Below are 19266 nucleotides of genomic sequence, written 5' to 3'. Positions count from 1 at the left end.
CATGGCTCCTGAGGACCTAGAGTTTGCACACCTTAAACTACCAGCGAGCACAATGGCGGTACTCAGAGAGGCAAGCAGACCTACCACAAGAAAGTGCTCCGTAGCAAAATGGAAAAGATTCTCTGAATGGTGCATTAGGGAGAAACTACAAACAAAGATTACAAGGAAATCAACTGTACTAAAATACTTAACGCATCTACTACAGAATAAACTAAGCTACACATCCCTAAGGGTCCACTTAGCAGCAATAGTGGCTTACATAAGAGGGGAAACGGGGGGAAAGTTTCTTCACCTCCCAAGTGGTAAAAAGATTCCTAGAAGGAGCAAAAAGAACCGCACCTCCAAACGGAGTGCCAGCACGGAACCTCAATGTAGTGCTAACACAATTGATGAAGGCACCATTTTAGCCTATTCACAAAGCTACACTGCAAATGCTCACACTAAAGACAGCCTTCTTAGTAGCTATCACATCGCTACGAAGAGTGAATGAATTACAAGCACTAACGCTTCAAGAGCCCTACCTACAAATACACTGTGATAGAATTCTCACGAGAACGGACCCGCATTTCATGCCAAAGGTGGTGTCACGTTTCCACATCAATCAGACAATCCAAATACCAAGTTTTTTCCAAAACCAACCACAAGCACAGAAAGGGTGTTACACGCACTGGACGCCAGGAGGGCAGTGATGCACTATGTAGAATGGACAAAAGAGTGCAGAAAAACAAAACAATTCTTTGTATCTTTCAGTTTTTTGGGACGATCAGTTACCAAAAATACCATTGCACAGTGGATTGCACAAACCATACAACTCTGCCACAAACAAGCAGGACAACTGTTACAAGGAGCAGCTCATGCTCACTCAACAAGGAAGAAAGGAGCAACGATTGCGTTTCTAGCCAACACACCAATTCAAGACATTTGCCAAGCTGCAACATGGTCTTCAGTGCACACGTTCACGAAGCACTACTGTGTGGATATCCAAATGAACAAAGAAGTACAGGTGGGACAGAAGGTCTTACAACACATTTTCAGTAACCAGAGCTCATATTCCACCCAGCCACCACAATAGGACAAACCACTACAAAGTCTATGCACAGCATAATGAATCCAGAAAGTTTCACGCTGCGATGCGTATAGTTTCTTACCTGTCGGTGTAGTTTTGTAGCTTGAAGACTTTCTGGATTCACTAGCGACCCCACCCTCCTCTGCCAGAAAGATGAGACAGGAGGAAGGGGATTAAAACTGGAGAAAAGACTTTACAAGATTAAAGGAGAAACAAAAGTAAAACAAGACAAGAAAAAAGAATCCGAAGATGGCGGCCAAAGGTGGCAGGTTCCGGAGGAAGCTCGTCAACGTAGTCACGAAGGACACCAAATGGTGGTATGTTGACGCCCACCTTGGCCACGAAAAAAATAAAAAGAGTAGAAATACTACAATTCCGGACCCAACCACTAGATGGCGGAATAATGCACAGCCTAGTGAATTTAGAATATTCTTCAAGCCGGAAAATGACACCGACAGGTAAGAAACTATACGATACCCCGGAGACATCCTAGATCTCTCTGAGAGATCCAAGATCTTCATCAGGCACACAGGAACCCTGACTCACTCAAGATCTCCCTGAGACACCCAAGATCTAACAGCCGACACCGTATTTATATTAAGGAAAATCTACTGAATTTAAATCCTTAATAGAAATACGATGTGCTGCTACTTCGAAAATATAAGCCTTGAAAAAGCCCTGGCCTATTTTTAGCCACCGGGTGAAACACGTGTCGGCTGTTAGTCTCATTTCAGTGTGATCCTAAACAGGATTAAGGATGTAACCTTTATGGTGGATTTCTTGAAAAACTTTTTACCTAAAGATAAATAAAACATGCTCTTGCTATCAACTTGGCTCAATGGTCTCTTTGACTACTTTTACATCAAATGAACTGCGGAGGAGTACTAACTTACAATGTTACACATGAACTTTCTCTTGAGGCCATAGAGGTCCGGTGCCTCGAGTTGATCTCCTCCAAAACAATTTATAAATAAATACATTGGCCAATTCTATTTGGAACTGGGATCCCTGGACCCTGTAAACTGAGCACCAACCTGCATATATGTATTTGCTAATGCCAATACTGTGTAAAAACAGCTTACATCTCTTCCAAAAAACCTTGAGTGGCAGCCAGGGATAGGGGATGGGGCCAGAGAACGCACTTGCCTACTCCACCCTTTGCAGCTCCAAGAACAGTTTGTCCCAAATATGACACCTTACTCCACTCGCATTTACAACGTATACCATTACTCAGCATTTTTTACTCCGCAAAATCTTTTACAACACGTATCATTACCCTGCATTTTTTACTTCACAAAATCTTTTACAACACAGGGCTTTACAACGCCATGTATTACAACGCATTGTCCATTACAACGCAATTTACTATTCTAACTCCACTGGGGCGTTGTTATGGGGAATGTGTTGTAATGGTTCACAGTGTAAAACCCTGTGGTGTAAAAGATTTTGCGGAGTAAAAATGCGGGTTAATGACGTTCGTTGTATCACAGTTGTTGTAAAAGACGTTTACCATTTGTCCTGCTGCAGATGGCTACTGGCCCTGGCACCCTTTTTTAAAACTCGCAAGGTTTTTTATTCCATGAAATTGCAAGTCTGAGTCCATTCATCATTACCAGATGAATCTTTGCTCTTCAGTCCGAATCCTTGGTGTCTGTTGGAGGATGGACAGAGATGTGTGCGATCACCTTTAGTAGAAGTAAGGCTGTCCTACCAGCAGCCTCTTGGGGTCCCTGTGGAGGGCAGAGCTGCACATGGCCTCACAGACAATGGCTTCATTGTGAAAAAGTAGTCCTCATCCACCGAGGGAAGGCCCTCTACAGTTGTGCAATCAAACAATGTCAGCATGTTGATGTCCTCCCCCGGGCAGGTGGTCTGGCCTGACCTCGAACCCCGCTGGGTCTGATGCCTCCACTCTAGGGGCCTGCGTTTGACCTCATGGTCACAGGTATAAACCTCTTTCATCTACTGAGATCGATAAAATGAGTACCATTGAGTTGGGTAACAATAAACATCTGTTATGCAGTGCCAAGATACCCTTGGGTGAACGTGCGCTTTGCAAATCCACTTGATGTTATTTTGTGCTAAGAGGCAGCTCTACTCCACGTTATGTTATGTTGTGCTAAGAGACGGCTCTGGTCTGAGGCAGCATGGAGCCAGGTCTGGGGTAGGATGAAGTGCTTTGAAGTAGAAACTTTCCAAGAAGTAAAATGTTTGACTGGTGTCTTGTTTTGTTTTATTCAGAACCTTTACAATGCCTTCCTGGTCGAAGGTGCGGAGCAGAAACCCACCCTGAGCAAATGGCCCCAGCTGCTGAACTGCCATGATACACTCTCCCAGAAGAAGGTCCAGATGAAGGTGAGGGGAGTTCTCAAACCTCTGAGGTGGTGATGGTAATGTGATGGTAAAGGCAGCCTCAGCAGATGACCAGAAGGACTGCACAGATCAAGTAGGGTCACATACCTAATGCAAGGTGCCTTATATCCACACGCATGCAGGTTGCACAGAGTACTTTGCCATGTAACAGGTATCTCACTTAGTAAACCCCCTAAGGTTGGTCCTGTTGGGGGCGGGGTGGTTGCTGTCCACACGCATGATGGTGGCTGTAGGAACTGGGGCCACCAGTTCCCCGGGGGTAGACTGGCACGAGCAGGTAGGCACCCGGAGGCGATCAGGTGTTAAGGGACTACACAGCACACACATCCACGGAGACAATAAATGCACGCGAAGACTGAGACCACACCAGTGAGTTTGAATAAAACCAATAAGCTTTTATCTAGAACAAGGTCACGGCTGATAGATCCTTCGGGGTGAACAGGTAATCAAGGTAGCATTAACTAAATTCACATTTCCTTAGAAGAGCATACCTTTCATTACTCAGCCATAAATATATAAATAAATAAATAATAAATATGAAATAACTGTAGGCCTGGCATCAGCCTTGCTCCTAGTCAGCACCTGCAAAAAATTCATTAGTGGAAACCACCATCAATATTGCATTTAGCAGGGGCTGATATGGTGCATGAGGTTGCAGTCAGCTTCTCAATACATAAGCAGTATGAACATTACATCAGGCCAAGATAGACATTTCATTAAATAGGAATAACCAACCGCTTGAGCAAATAGAGACATTTCTTTTAGCATTATTGACCCATTCATCAGGCAGGAATAAACCATTTCCTAAGATGACTCCATGCAATTCCATGCTCTTAGCGTGCATTTAATGTTTCATAAGGCAAGAGCAACCATGACATGTGGGCATAAGCAACACCTCCTAATGAAAGCACAGGTATGGAACTTCATTTATGGAGAACTCAAAAAGCACTTCATTAGGCAGGAATAGTTATCACCATGGGGCCTCGACAATGTTTTGGCCCAATTCAGAGGTCTCCTGCGCACAACTAGGGCCAACGGGACCCAACAACAGTGTTCCCCAGAGAAGGGGCGAACTCGGGGCCTCCTTGTGGCCTTCTGCCCTCCACCCCGGGGGTTACCTGGTTTCTTCGGCCACTCAGGCCCTTGCGGCGAACCCAGCAGGCCTTAGGGAAGAGTGGGCCCTCCTGGTAGGCCCCACGCGGCCTCCCAATCAGTTTCCGGCCCTCCGGGGCCTGTGCCGGCAGGTGGAGGCTCGCGGGCTCCTCGGGAGCCCTGGCAGTCCTGTCCGGGGAGGTGAAGCTGCTTGGGCCCGTCACAGGCCTGGGCTGAATGGATGCCGGGCCCCCGAGCCAATCCACGGCCCGCTTTCCGGGGGCTCGGCAGCGCGGACCAATTGGTTCGCTGTGGGGGCGGAGTTCGTGACGCGTCCCCGTCACGTGAAGAGAGATCCCGGCCTCAGGCTTTGCGGCCTAGTGCGACCTCACAGGAATTTGCGCGAAGGGCAGCGGGGCGTCTAGGCAGGGCACAGCCTAGCAGATGATCGCGGCGTTCTCCCCATGGCTCTGGGGGCCACTGCCAGGACTGCAGACACTCGGGCCGGGCGCGGCCCACCACCACACAGCGGCGGCCCTCTCATAGCACCGAGGGCTGCCGGGGGGCAAATCACAGCGCTCCGATTACAGCGCTTCACGGCCAGACCTCCCTGCAGTGAGTGGAGCTCAATTCAGCCCTTCGTGGGGCACTGCGCGCAGCGGCAGTTCTTGGCAGTCTACAGCGCTTCTCAGGTCACAGCGCTCAGGGGGGGGAATGCAGCGCTTGGTAGAGATAGCGCTGGGGCAGGTTCCTCACTAGCACTGCAGAGCACAGCAGGGGAGCGCTGGGCAGGTAGGGCAGGCCAGTGTTCTAGCGCTAAGGAAGAGCGCTTCTCAATTCAGGCAGTTCATGCAGGCCAGGCCACGCTGGGCAGCTTGGGGAGGGACACAGTCCAAGCAGGGCAGATGACAGGCGCTGGTTGCCTGGTTGTTCCCCAGAAGTCCTGGTTAGTACAGGTAGGCAGGTTCTTTCGGCGCTAGATGGTTCCTGCGCCCTTGGTAGGAAGTTACTTGAAGAGAGAGGGGGGGATTTTGAGTTGAAGGCTTGACAAGTTTCCTCAGCAGGGCACTTCAGGTGGTCCCTGGGTTCCCCTCCTGCCGGGCCAGATCAGTGGGTTAGTTCAATGTTCCTCACACAGCTTGGTGGGCAGTGCCTAAACCCTGTCACCCCCAGTGGTATAGGTTCCTGACTAGGCCCTACCGCCTAAGTCTCCTGCGTAGGGTCCCCCAGGCCAGTCATGCCCCAACTGACTGGAAAGTTTCCCTCCCTTTTCTTTTATAGTCCCAGGTCAGGTGACCACTCTCTAAGATGGCAGTTGGTGACCACTCCCCTATTTCGGAAGGTTCCAGGAGCTTCGTCACTCTAGCTATGGGCAGGGACGGTAGGCTGGTATTGCAACAATGTTTAAGGGTTCCAGCCAGCTCCTGGCTACTGAAGTGCGTCTAACAAGACCACGCTGCAGTAGCAGGGGTCAGTTGCAGCCATGTTAGGGGAAGAGAGCACCTGCACCTTAGCATTGATTACCAATGGGAAGGTGCCCGGAGACCTAAGGTCAACAAAAAGAAGGTGGGAAAAAATGAGGCAAGGGCAACAAAAATAGGGAAAGGCCACCCTAGGGCTGACAGGTCTAACAGTGGCACAGAGTACTTTGCCATGTAACAGGCATCTCACTTAGTAAACCCCTTGGCGTTTTCCTGTTGGGTGTGTGCTTGCTGTTCATACAGAGCTGCTGTCCATCAGGAAAGGTTTTGGCTACTTCATATGTTTGCCTTGAAAATCTTACGCCACCTCCTTGTCCTGCTGCAGGCTGATCTTAAGACACCGTTGGACCAGCCATGTGGGACACAAGTGTGAATCCCATTAGGCAGAGAACCAGGGGTCTTCTTTCAGTGGTGGATGAAAGGAGGGGTCCAAGGGCAGAGTACCACTTCTGAAATACTTCCACAGGCAGAGTACCACTTCTGAAATACTTCCATGGGCAGAGTACCACTTCTGAAATACTTCCACAGGCAGAGTACCACTTCTGAAATACTTCCACAGGCAGAGTACCACTTCTGAAATACTTCCATGGGCAGAGTACCACTTCTGAAATACTTCCACGGGCAGAGTACCACTTCTGAAATACTTCCATGGGCAGAGTACCACTTTTAAAATACTTCCACAGGCAGGGTACCACTTCTGAAATACTTCCACGGGCAGGGTACCACTTCTAAAATACTTCCACGGGCAGGGTACCACTTCTGAAATACTTCCATGGGCAGAATATCACTTCTGAAATACTTCCACAGACAGAATACCACTTCTAAAATACTTCCACAGGCAGAGTACCACTTCTGAAATACTTCCACAGACAGAGTACCACTTCTGAAATACTTCCAAAGGCAGGGTACCCCTTCTGAAACACTTCCACAGGCAGAGTACCACTTCTGAAATACTTCCACTGGCAGAGTACCACTTCTGAAATACTTCCATGGGCAGAGTACCACTTCTGAAATACTTCCAGGGGCAGAGTACCAGTTCTGAAATACTACAATGGGCAGAGTACCACTTCTAAAATACTTCCACGGGCAGGGTACCACTTCTGAAATACTTCCACGGGCAGGGTACTACTTATAAAATACTTCCACAGGCAGAATATCACTTCTAAAATACTTCCACAGGCAGAGTACAACTTCTGAAATACTTCCACAGGCAGAGTACCACTTCTGAAATACTTTCCTTAGGCAGAGTACCACTTCTGAAATACTTCCACAGGCCCTTCTAAAATACTTCCACAGGCAGAGTACCACTTCTGAAATACTTCCACGGGCAGAGTACCACTTCTGAAATACTTCCATGGGCAGAGTACCACTTCTGAAATACTTCCAGGGGCAGAGTACCAGTTCTGAAATACTACAATGGGCAGAGTACCACTTCTAAAATACTTCCACGGGCAGGGTACCCCTTCTGAAATACTTCCATGGGCAGAGTACCACTTCTGAAATACTTCCACAGGCAGAATATCACTTCTAAAATACTTCCACAGGCAGAGTACAACTTCTGAAATACTTCCACAGGCAGAGTACCACTTCTGAAATACTTTCCTTAGGCAGAGTACCACTTCTGAAATACTTCCACAGGCCCTTCTAAAATACTTCCACAGGCAGAGTACCACTTCTGAAATACTTCCACGGGCAGAGTACCACTTCTGAAATACTTCCATGGGCAGAGTACCACTTCTGAAATAATTCCACGGGCAGAGTACCACTTCTGAAATACTTCCACGGGCAGAGTACCACTTCTGAAATACTACAATGGGCAGAGTACCACTTCTAAAATACTTCCACGGGCAGGGTACCACTTCTGAAATTCTTCCACTGGCAGCTACCACTTCTAAAATACTTCCACAGGCAGAGTACCACTTCTGAAATACTTCCACAGGCAGAGTACCACTTATTAAATACTTCCACGGGCAGAGTCCCACTTCTGAAATACTTCCACTGGCAGGTACCACTTCTAAAATACTTCCACGGGCAGGGTACCCCTTCTGAAATACTTCCATGGGCAGAGTACCACTTCTGAAATACTTCCACAGGCAGAATATCACTTTTAAAATACTTCCACAGGCTGAGTACCACTTCTGAAATACTTCCACAGGGCGAGTACCCCTTCTGAAATACTTCCACAGGCAAAGTACCACTTCTGAAATACTTCCACTGGCAGAGTACCACTTCTGAAATACTTTTATGGGCAGTGTACCACTTCTGAAATACTTCCACGGGCAGAGTACAACTTCTGAAATACTTCCATGGGCAGAGTACCACTTCTGAAATACTTCCATGGGCAGAGTACCACTTCTGAAATACTTCCACGGGCAGGTTACCACTTCTAAAATACTTCCACAGGCAGAGTACCACTTATTAAATACTTCCACGGGCAGAGCACCACTTCTGAAATAGTTCCACAGGAAGAATACCACTTCTAAAATACTTCCATGTGCAGAGTACCACTTCTGAAATACTTTCATGTGCACAGTACCACTTCTGAAATACTGCCATGTGCAGAGTACCACTTCTGAAATACTTCCACAGGCAGAATACCACTTCTAAAATACTTCCACAGGCAGAGTTCCACTTCTGAAATACTTCCATGGGCAGAGTACCACTTCTGAAATACTTCCACGGGCAGGGTACCACTTCTAAAATACTTCCACAGGCAGAGTACCACTTATTAAATACTTCCATGGGCAGAGTACCACTTCTGAAATACTTCCACGGGCAGAATACCACTTCTAAAATACTTCCACAGGCAGAGTTCCACTTCTGAAATACTTCCATGGGCAGAGTACCACTTCTGAAATACTTCCACGGGCAGGGTACCACTTCTAAAATACTTCCACAGGCAGAGTACCACTTATTAAATACTTCCACGGGCAGAGCACCACTTCTGAAATAGTTCCACAGGCAGAATACCACTTCTAAAATACTTCCATGGGCAGAGTACCACTTCTGAAATACTTCCACGGGCAGAGTACCACTTCTGAAATACTTCCATGGGCAGAGTACCACTTTTAAAATACTTCCACAGGCAGGGTACCACTTCTGACATACTTCCACGGGCAGGGTACCACTTCTGAAATACTTCCATGGGCAGAGTACCACTTCTGAAATACTTCCACAGGCAGAATACCACTTCTAAAATACTTCCACAGGCAGGGTACCACTTCTGAAATACTTCCACAGACAGAGTACCACTTCTGAAATACTTCCAAAGGCAGGGTACCCCTTCTGAAACACTTCCACAGGCAGAGTACCACTTCTGAAATACTTCCACTGGCAGAGTACCACTTCTGAAATACTTCCATGGGCAGAGTACCACTTCTGAAATACTTCCACGGGCAGAGTACCAGTTCTGAAATACTACAATGAGCAGAGTACCACTTCTAAAATACTTCCACGGGCAGGGTACCACTTCTGAAATACTTCCACGGGCAGGGTACTACTTCTAAAATACTTCCACAGGCAGGGTACCCCTTCTGAAATACTTCCATGGGCAGAGTACCACTTCTGAAATACTTCCACAGGCAGAATATCACTTCTAAAATACTTCCACAGGCAGAGTACAACTTCTGAAATACTTCCACAGGCAGAGTACCACTTCTGAAATACTTTCCTTAGGCAGAGTACCACTTCTAAAATACTTCCACAGGCAGAGTACCACTTATTAAATACTTCCACGGGCAGAGCACCACTTCTGAAATAGTTCCACAGGAAGAATACCACTTCTAAAATACTTCCATGTGCAGAGTACCACTTCTGAAATACTTTCATGTGCACAGTACCACTTCTGAAATACTGCCATGTGCAGAGTACCACTTCTGAAATACTTCCACAGGCAGAATACCACTTCTAAAATACTTCCACAGGCAGAGTTCCACTTCTGAAATACTTCCATGGGCAGAGTACCACTTCTGAAATACTTCCACGGGCAGGGTACCACTTCTAAAATACTTCCACAGGCAGAGTACCACTTATTAAATACTTCCATGGGCAGAGTACCACTTCTGAAATACTTCCATGGGCAGAGTACCACTTCTGAAATACTTCCATGGGCAGAGTACCACTTCTGAAATACTTCCACGGGCAGAATGCCACTTCTAAAATACTTCCACAGGCAGAGTTCCACTTCTGAAATACTTCCATGGGCAGAGTACCACTTCTGAAATACTTCCACGGGCAGCGTACCACTTCTGAAATACTTCCACAGGAAGAGTAACACTTCTGAAATACTGTCATGGGCAGAGTACCACTTCTGAAATACTTCCATGGGCAGAGTGCCACTTCCGAAATACTTCCAAGGGCAGAGTACCACTTCTGAAATGATTTCACAGGCAGGGTACCACTTCTGAAAATACTTCAACAGGCAGAGTAACACTTCTGTAATACTTTCATGGGCAGAGTACCACTTCTGAAATACTTCCACAGGCAGAGTACCACCTCTGAAATACTTCCCCGGACAGGGTACCCCTTCTGAAATACTTCCACAGGCAGAGTACCACTTATTAAATACTTCCACGGGCAGAGTACCACTTCTGAAATACTTCCACAGGAAGAGTAACACTTCTGAAATACTTTCATGGGCAGAGTACCACTTCTGAAATACTTCCATGGGCAGAGTACCACTTCCGAAATACTTCCAAGGGCAGAGTACCACTTCTGAAATGTTTTCACATGCAGAGTACCACTTCTGAAATACTTCAACAGGCAGAGTAACACTTCTGTAATACTTTCACAGGCAGGGTACCACTTCTGAAATACTTCCACAGGCAGTGTAACACTTCTATAATACTTCCACAGTCAGAGTACCACTTCTGAAATACTTCCATGGGCAGGGTACCACTTCTAAAATACTTCCACAGGCAGAGTACCACTTATTAAATACTTCCACGGGCAGAGTACCACTTCTGAAATACTTCCACAGGCAGAATACCACTTCTAAAATACTTCCACAGGCAGAGTACCACTTAATAAATACTTCCACGGGCAGCGTACCACTTCTGAAATACTTCCACAGGAAGAGTAACACTTCTGAAATACTTTCATGGGCAGAGTCCCACTTCTGAAATACTTCCACAGGCAGAATACCACTTCTAAAATACTTCCACAGGCAGAGTACCACTTATTAAATACTTCCACGGGCAGCGTACCACTTCTGAAATACTTCCACAGGAAGAGTAACACTTCTGAAATACTGTCATGGGCAGAGTACCACTTCTGAAATACTTCCATGGGCAGAGTGCCACTTCCGAAATACTTCCAAGGGCAGAGTACCACTTCTGAAATGTTTTCACAGGCAGGGTACCACTTCTGAAAATACTTCAACAGGCAGAGTAACACTTCTGTAATACTTTCACAGGCAGGGTACCACTTCTGAAATACTTCCACAGGCAGTGTAACACTTCTATAATACTTCCACAGTCAGAGTACCACTTCTGAAATACTTCCATGGGCAGAGTACCACTTCTGGAATACTTCCAAGGGCAGAGTACCACCTCTGAAATACTTCCCCGGACAGGGTACCCCTTCTGAAATACTTCCACAGGCAGAGTACCACTTATTAAATACTTCCACGGGCAGAGTACCACTTCTGAAATACTTCCACAGGAAGAGTAACACTTCTGAAATACTTTCATGGGCAGAGTACCACTTCTGAAATACTTCCATGGGCAGAGTACCACTTCCGAAATACTTCCAAGGGCAGAGTACCACTTCTGAAATGTTTTCACAGGCAGAGTACCACTTCTGAAATACTTCAACAGGCAGAGTAACACTTCTGTAATACTTTCACAGGCAGGGTACCACTTCTGAAATACTTCCACAGGCAGTGTAACACTTCTATAATACTTCCACAGTCAGAGTACCACTTCTGAAATACTTCCATGGGCAGAGTACCACTTCTGGAATACTTCCAAGGGCAGAGTACCACCTCTGAAATACTTCCCCGGGCAGGGTACCCCTTCTGAAATACTTCCACAGGCAGAGTACCACATATTAAATACTTCCACAGGCAGAGTTCCACTTCTGAAATACTTCCACAGGCAGAGTGCCACTTATTAAATACTTCAACAGGCAGAGTACTACTTCTGAAATACTTCCAAAGGCAGAGTACCACTTCTGAAATGTTTTCACAGGCAGAGTACCACTTCTGAAATACTTCAACAGGCAGAGTAACACTTTTGTAATACTTCAACAGGCAGGGTACCACTTCTGAAATACTTCCACGGGTAGTGTAACACTTCTATAATACTTCCACAGTCAGAGTACCACTTCTGAAATACTTCAACAGGCAGAGTACCATTTCTGTAATACTTCCATAGGCAGGGTACCCCTTCTGAAATACTTCCATAGGCAGACTACCACCTAATAAATACTTTCACAGGCACAGTGCCACTTCTGAAATACTTCCACAGGTAGAATACCACTTCTGAAATACTTCCACAGGCAGAGTACCACTTCTGAAATACTTCCACAGGTAGAGTACCACTTCTGAAATCTAGGTCTTAAACCGGTGTGCAGTTGCTCTCATAATTAAATATTCAGTTGTAGAAGTGCTCAGTTCATATGGTGTTTGTGTATTTTTGTCTATCATTGTTGAGGCTCTAATTGCAGAAATTGGCTGGGGGTCTATGGCTTTCGATTGTGATTCATTGGGGGTTTCAGATGTTAAAAGGGGAAGCACCACAACTGCAAGCCAAGACCCTGGGCAGGGCTCCATAAAGATGAATCAGGCTTCGGTGTAGGCTCAAGTCATATACCAGCTTGTTGGGGAACATGCAGGTAGGGCTGCAAACCAAGATCCTTTGAAGATTTATGGGGACCCCTACAAGCCAGGTAAGCTGCAAGCCAATGTCCTTTGAAGACATATGGGGGCCCCTACAAACAGAGCTTCAAGTCAAGGTCTTTTGAAGATTCATGGGGACCCCTACAAACCAGGTAGGCTGCAAGCCAAGATCCTTTGAAGACTCATGGGGACCCCTACAAACCAGGTAGGCTGCAAGCCAAGGTTCTTTTAAGACTCATGGAGACCCCTACAAACCAGGTAGGCTGCAGGCCAAGGTTCTTTTAAGACTCATGGGGACCCCTACAAACCAGGTAGGGCTGCAAGCCAAGGTCCTTAAAGCTCATGGGTATCCCTACAAACTAAGTAGGGATGCAAGCCAAGGTGCTTTGAAGATTCATAGGGACCCCTAGAAACCAGGAAGAAATGCAAGTCGAGGTGCTTTGAAGAATAATGGGGACCCCTACAAACCAGGCAGGGCTGCAAGCCAAGGTCCTTTGAAGACTCATGGGCACCCCTAGAAACCAGGAAGAAATGCAAGTCGAGGTGCTTTGAAGAACAATGGGGACCCCTACAAACCAGGTAGGCTGCAAGCCAATGTCCTATGAAGACTCATGGGGACCCCTACAAACCAGGTAGGGCTGCAAGCCAAGGTCCTTTGAAGACTCATGGAGAACCCTACAAACCAGGTAGGCTGCAAGCCAATGTCCTATGAAGACTCATGGGGACCCTTACAAGCCAGGTAGGCTGCAAGCCAATGTCCTATGAAGACTCATGGGGACCCCTACAAACTAGGTAGGGCTGCAAGCCAAGGTACTTTGAAGACTCATGGAGAACCCTACAAACCAGGTAGGGTTGCAAGCCAATGCCCTATGAAGACTCATGGGGACCCCTACAAACCAGGTAGGGCTGCAAGCCAAGGTCCTTTAAAGCTCATGGGTATCCCTACAAACTAGGTAGGGCTGCAAGCCAAGGTTCTTTAAAGCTCATGGGTATCCCTACAAAGTAGGAAGGGCTGCAAGCCAAGGTCATTTGAAGACTCAAGGGGACCCCTACAAACCAGGTAGGCTGCAAGCCAAGGTCCTATGAAGACTCACGATGACCCCTACAAACCAGGAAGAAATGCAAGTCGAGGTGCTTTGAAGAATAATGGGGACCCCTACAAACCAGGCAGGGCTGCAAGTCAAGGTCCTTTGAAGACTCATGGGGACCTTTAGAAACCAGGAAGAAATGCAAGTCGAGGTGCTTTGAAGAATAATGGGGACCCCTACAAACCAGGTAGGCTGCAAGCCAATGTCCTATGAAGACTCATGGGGACCCCTACAAACCAGGTAGGGCTGCAAGCCAAGGTCCTTTAAAGCTCATGGGTATCCCTACAAACTAGGTAGGGCTGCAAGCCAAGGTTCTTTAAAGCTCATGGGTATCCCTACAAACTAGGTAGGGCTGCAAGCCAATGGTTCTTTAAAGCTCATGGGTATCCCTACAAACCAGGTAGGCTTCAAGCCAAGGTCCTATGAAGACTCACGATGACCCCTACAAACCAGGTAGGGATGCAAGCCAAGGTGCTTTGGAGACACATGGGGACCTCGACAACCAGATAGGATGCAAGCCAAGGTTCTTTAAAGTTCATGGGTATCCCTACAAACCAGGAAAGGCTGCAAACCAATGTCCTTTGAAGACTCAGGAGTATCCCTACAAGCCAGGAAGGGCTGCAAGACATGGTCCTTTGAAGACTCCGGGGTATCCCTTCAAGCTAGGTAAGGCAGCAAGCCAAGCTCCTTTGAAGACTCATGGGGACCCCTACAAACTAGGTAGGGATGCAAGCTAAAGTGCTTTGAAGACTCATGGGGACCCCTACAACCAGATACGCTGCAAGCCAAGCTCCTTTGAAGACTCATGGGGACCCCTACAAACCAGATAGGGATGCAAGCTAAAGTGCTTTGAAGACTCAAGGGGACCCCTACAACCAGATAGGCTGCCCGCCAAGGCCCTTTGAAGACTCTTGGGGACACTACAAACCAGGTAGGGCTGCATGCCAAAGTCCTTTAAAGCTCATGGGTATCCCTACAAACCAGGTAGGGCTGCAAGCCAAGGTCCTTTAAAGCTCATGGATATCCCTACAAACCAGGTAGGCTGCAAGCCAAGGTCCTATGAAGACTCATGGGGACCCCTAGAAACCAGGAAAGAATGCAAGCCAAGGAGCTTTGAAGACTCATGGGGACCCCTACAAACCAGGTAGGCTGCAAGCCAAGGACCTATGAAGACTCACGATGACCCCTACAAACCAGGAAGGGATGCAAGCCAAGGTCCTTTGAAGACTCATGGGGACCCCTACAAACCAGGTAGGGATGCAAGCCAAGGACCTTTGAAGACTCTTGGGGACCCCTACAAACCAGGTAGGCTGCAAGCCAAGGACCTATGAAGACTCACGATGACCCCTACAAACCAGGAAGGGATGCAAGCCAAGGTCCTTTGAAGACTCATGGGGACCCCTACAAACCAGGTAGGGATGCAAGCCAAGGACCTTTGAAGACTCATGGGGACCCCTACAAACCAGGTAGGCTGCAAGCCAAGGACCTATGAAGACTCACGATGACCCCTACAAACCAGGAAGGGATGCAAGCCAAGGTCCTTTGAAGACTCATGGGGACCCCTACAAACCAGGTAGGGATGCAAGCCAAGGACCTTTGAAGACTCTTGGGGACCCCTACAAACCAGGTAGGCTGCAAGCCAAGGACCTATGAAGACTCACGATGACCCCTACAAACCAGGAAGGGATGCAAGCCAAGGTCCTTTGAAGACTCATGGGGACCCCTACAAACCAGGTAGGGATGCAAGCCAAGGTCCTATGAAGACTCAAGGGGACCCCTACAAACCAGGTAGGGATGCAAGCCAAGGACCTTTGAAGACTCTTGGGGACCCCTACAAACCAGGTAGGCTGCAAGCCAAAGTCCTATGAAGACTCACGATGACCCCTACAAACCAGGTAGGGATGCAAGCCAAGGTTCTTTAAAGCTCATGGGTATCCCTACAAACCAGGAAAGGCTGCAAACCAATGTCCTTTGAAGACTCAGGAGTATCCCTACAAGCCAGGAAGGGCTGCAAGACCTGGTCCTTTGAAGACTCCGGGGTATCCCTACAAGCTAGGTAGGGCTGCAAACCATGGTCCTTTGAAGACTCAGGGGTATCCCTTCAAGCTAGGTAAGGCAGCAAGCCAAGCTCCTTTGAAGACTCATGGGGACCCCTACAACCAGATACGCTGCAAGCCAAGCTCCTTTGAAGACTCATGGGGACCCCTACAAACCAGATAGGGATGCAAGCTAAAGTGCTTTGAAGACTCATGGGGACCCCTACAACCAGATACGCTGTAAGCCAAGCTCCTTTGAAGACTCATGGGGACCCCTACAAACCAGATAGGGATGCAAGCTAAAGTGCTTTGAAGACTCAAGGGGACCCCTACAACCAGATAGGCTGCACGCCAAGGCCCTTTGAAGACTCTTGGGGACACTACAAACCAGGTAGGGCTGCATGCCAAAGTCCTTTGAAGACTCATGGGGATACCTGCAAACTAGGTAGGGCTGCAAGCCAAGGTCATATGAAGACTCAGGAATATCCCTACAAGCCAGGTAGGTCTGCAAGCCAAGGTCCTTTAAAGCTCATGGGTATCTCTACAAGCCAGGTAGGGCTGCAAGCCAAGGTTATTTGAAGACTCATGGGGACCCCTACAAACCAGAGCTGCAAGCCAAGGTCAATTGAAGACTAAAGAGGACCCCTACAAGCCAGGAAGGCTACAAGCCAATACCCTTTGAAGACTTATGGGGACCCCTACAAACAGAGCTGCAAGCCAAGGTCTTTTGAAGATTCATGGAGACACCTACAAACCAGGTAGGCTGCAAGCCAATGTCCTTTAAAGCTCATGGGTATCCCTACAAACTAGATAGGGCTGCAAGCCGAGGTGCTTTAAAGCTCATGGGTATACCTACAAACCAGGTAGGGTTGCAAGCCAAGGTCCTATGAAGACTCATGGGGACCCCTAGAAACCAGGAAAGAATGCAAGCCAAGGAGCTTTGAAGACTCATGGGGACCCCTACAAACCAGGTAGGCTGCAAGCCAAGGACCTATGAAGACTCAAGGGGACCCCTACAACCAGGTAGGAATGCAAGCCAAGGTCCTTTGAATACTCATGGGGACCCCTACAAACCAGGTAGGGCTGCAAGCCAAGGTCCTTTAAAGCTCATGGGTATACCTACAAACCAGGTAGGGATGCAAGATGAGGTGCTTTAAAGCTCATGGGTATACCTACAAACCAGGTAGGGTTGCAAGCCAATGTCCAATGAAGACTCATGGCGACCCCTACAAATCAAGTAGGGCTGCAAGCCAAGGTCCTTTAAAGCTCATGGGTATCCCTACAAACCAGGTAGGGCTGCAAGCCAAGGTTCTTTAAAGCTCATGGGTATCCCTACAAACCAGGTAGGGCTGCAAGCCAAGGTCCTTTAAAGCTCATGGATATCCCTACAAACCAGGTAGGCTGCAAGCCAAGGTCCTATGAAGACTCATGGGGACCCCTAGAAACCAGGAAAGAATGCAAGCCAAGGAGCTTTGAAGACTCATGGGGACCCCTACAAACCAGGTAGGCTGCAAGCCAAGGACCTATGAAGACTCACGATGACCTCTACAAACCAGGAAGGGATGCAAGCCAAGATCCTTTGAAGACTCATGGGGACCCCTACAAACCAGGTAGGGATGCAAGCCAAGGACCTATGAAGACTCATGGGGACCCCTACAACCAGGTAGGGATGCAAGCCAAGGTCCCTTGAAGACTCATGGGGACCCCTAGAAACCAGGAAAGAATGCAAGCCAAGGAGCTTTGAAGACTCATGGGGACCCCTACAAACCAGGTAGGCTGCAAGCCAAGGACCTATGAAGACTCATGGGGGCCCCTACAACCAGGTAGGGATGCAAGCAAAGGTCCTTTGAAGACTCATGGGGACCCCTACAAACCAGGTAGGGATGCAAGCCAAGGACCTATGAAGACTCATGGGGACCCCTGCAACCAGGTAGGGATGCAAGCCAAGGTCCTTTGAAGACTCATGGGGACCCCTACAAACCAGGTAGGGATGCAAGCCAAGGACCTATGAAGACTCATGGGGACCCCTACAACCAGGTAGGGATGCAAGCCAAGGTCCTTTGAAGACTCATGGGGACCCCTACAAACCAGGTAGGGATGCAAGCCAAAGTCCTATGAAGACTCATGGGGAGCCCTAGAAACCAGGAAAGAATGCAAGCCAAGGAGCTTTGAAGACTCATGGGGAGCCCTAGAAACCAGGAAAGAATGCAAGCCAAGGAGCTTTGAAGACTCATGGGGACCCCTACAAACCAGGTAGGGATGCAAGCCAAGGTCCTTTGAAGACTCATGGGGACCCCTACAAACCAGGTAGGGATGCAAGCCAAGGACCTATGAAGACTCATGGGGACCCCAACAACCAGGTAGGGATGCAAGCCAAGGTCCTTTGAAGACTCATGGGGACCCCTACAAACCAGGGAGGGATGCAAGCCAAGGACCTATGAAGACTCATGGGGACCCCTACAATCAGGTAGGGATGCAAGCCAAGGTCCTTTGAAGACTCATGGGGACCCTTACAAACCAGGTAGGGATGCAAGCCAAGGTCCTATGAAGACTCATGGGGACCCCTACAAACCAGGTAGGGATGCAAGCCAAGGTCCTATGAAGACTCATGGGGAGCCCTAGAAACCAGGAAAGAATGCAAGCCAAGGAGCTTTGAAGACTCATGGGTGTAGGAGAGTAGGGTCTGCAATCCTATGATCACCCAGATTTTTTGCTTTTGTTTCACTGGTTTACGACTTTCTCGGGCTGTGGGCCTGCCAATCAGACCCACAGCCTAGCTGTTCTCTCGCTAAATTGATGTGTGTACCTTAGGTGCATTACCCAATTGGACCTGGGCTACCTTGTCAGACCCTGTAACTCAGGGCATCGGTGTACCCAGGGCCTACCCGGGGCTGAAGCATGTATTATGCCACCCCTGGATGGCCATCTAAATCTGACACAACTGGCTGCGCGACAGCTGGAGCAACGTGGCGTACTCGCCCGTTGCTTTAGGTATAGATCTTTAGCGCCGGGACGCTCTTTGGAGCAGCTGAGCGCTCTACAAAACAAATAGTAACATAACATAACATAACAGTATCCCTATATCTAACCCTAGAATGGACACCCGAGTTCCTATCAGTCACTCCTATGGCAGGCCTTGACAATCCTGAAGGCAGAGGGCGTGGAATAGTGTGAATTGGGCTCTGGCACGAGCCGAGCCCGGTTGCAGCTTGCGGAACCAAGACCCAATGGCTGTTCCATGATAACGCGTACCATATTAGTAACTTCGGTATAGCGTTATCAAGACATGTCG

General features: G+C 48.1%; 1 protein-coding gene across 1 annotated transcript in view; it reads left to right on the top strand.

The window, feature by feature from the left end:
- SPAG17 (sperm associated antigen 17) overlaps positions 1-19266 on the top strand; it is a 1900597-nt gene that overhangs the window by 695545 nt on the left and 1185786 nt on the right. The window contains exon 13 of the mRNA XM_086935838.1: positions 3308-3421. Within this exon, the coding sequence (XP_086791964.1) occupies positions 3308-3421 (114 nt within the window). The remainder of the gene's footprint in view (positions 1-3307; positions 3422-19266) is intronic.

This window comes from Lissotriton vulgaris, chromosome 8, assembly GCF_964263255.1.
Source record: "Lissotriton vulgaris chromosome 8, aLisVul1.2, whole genome shotgun sequence".
Lineage (NCBI taxonomy): Eukaryota > Metazoa > Chordata > Amphibia > Caudata > Salamandridae > Lissotriton > Lissotriton vulgaris.
This window is presented reverse-complemented; position numbering and strand designations above follow the sequence as displayed.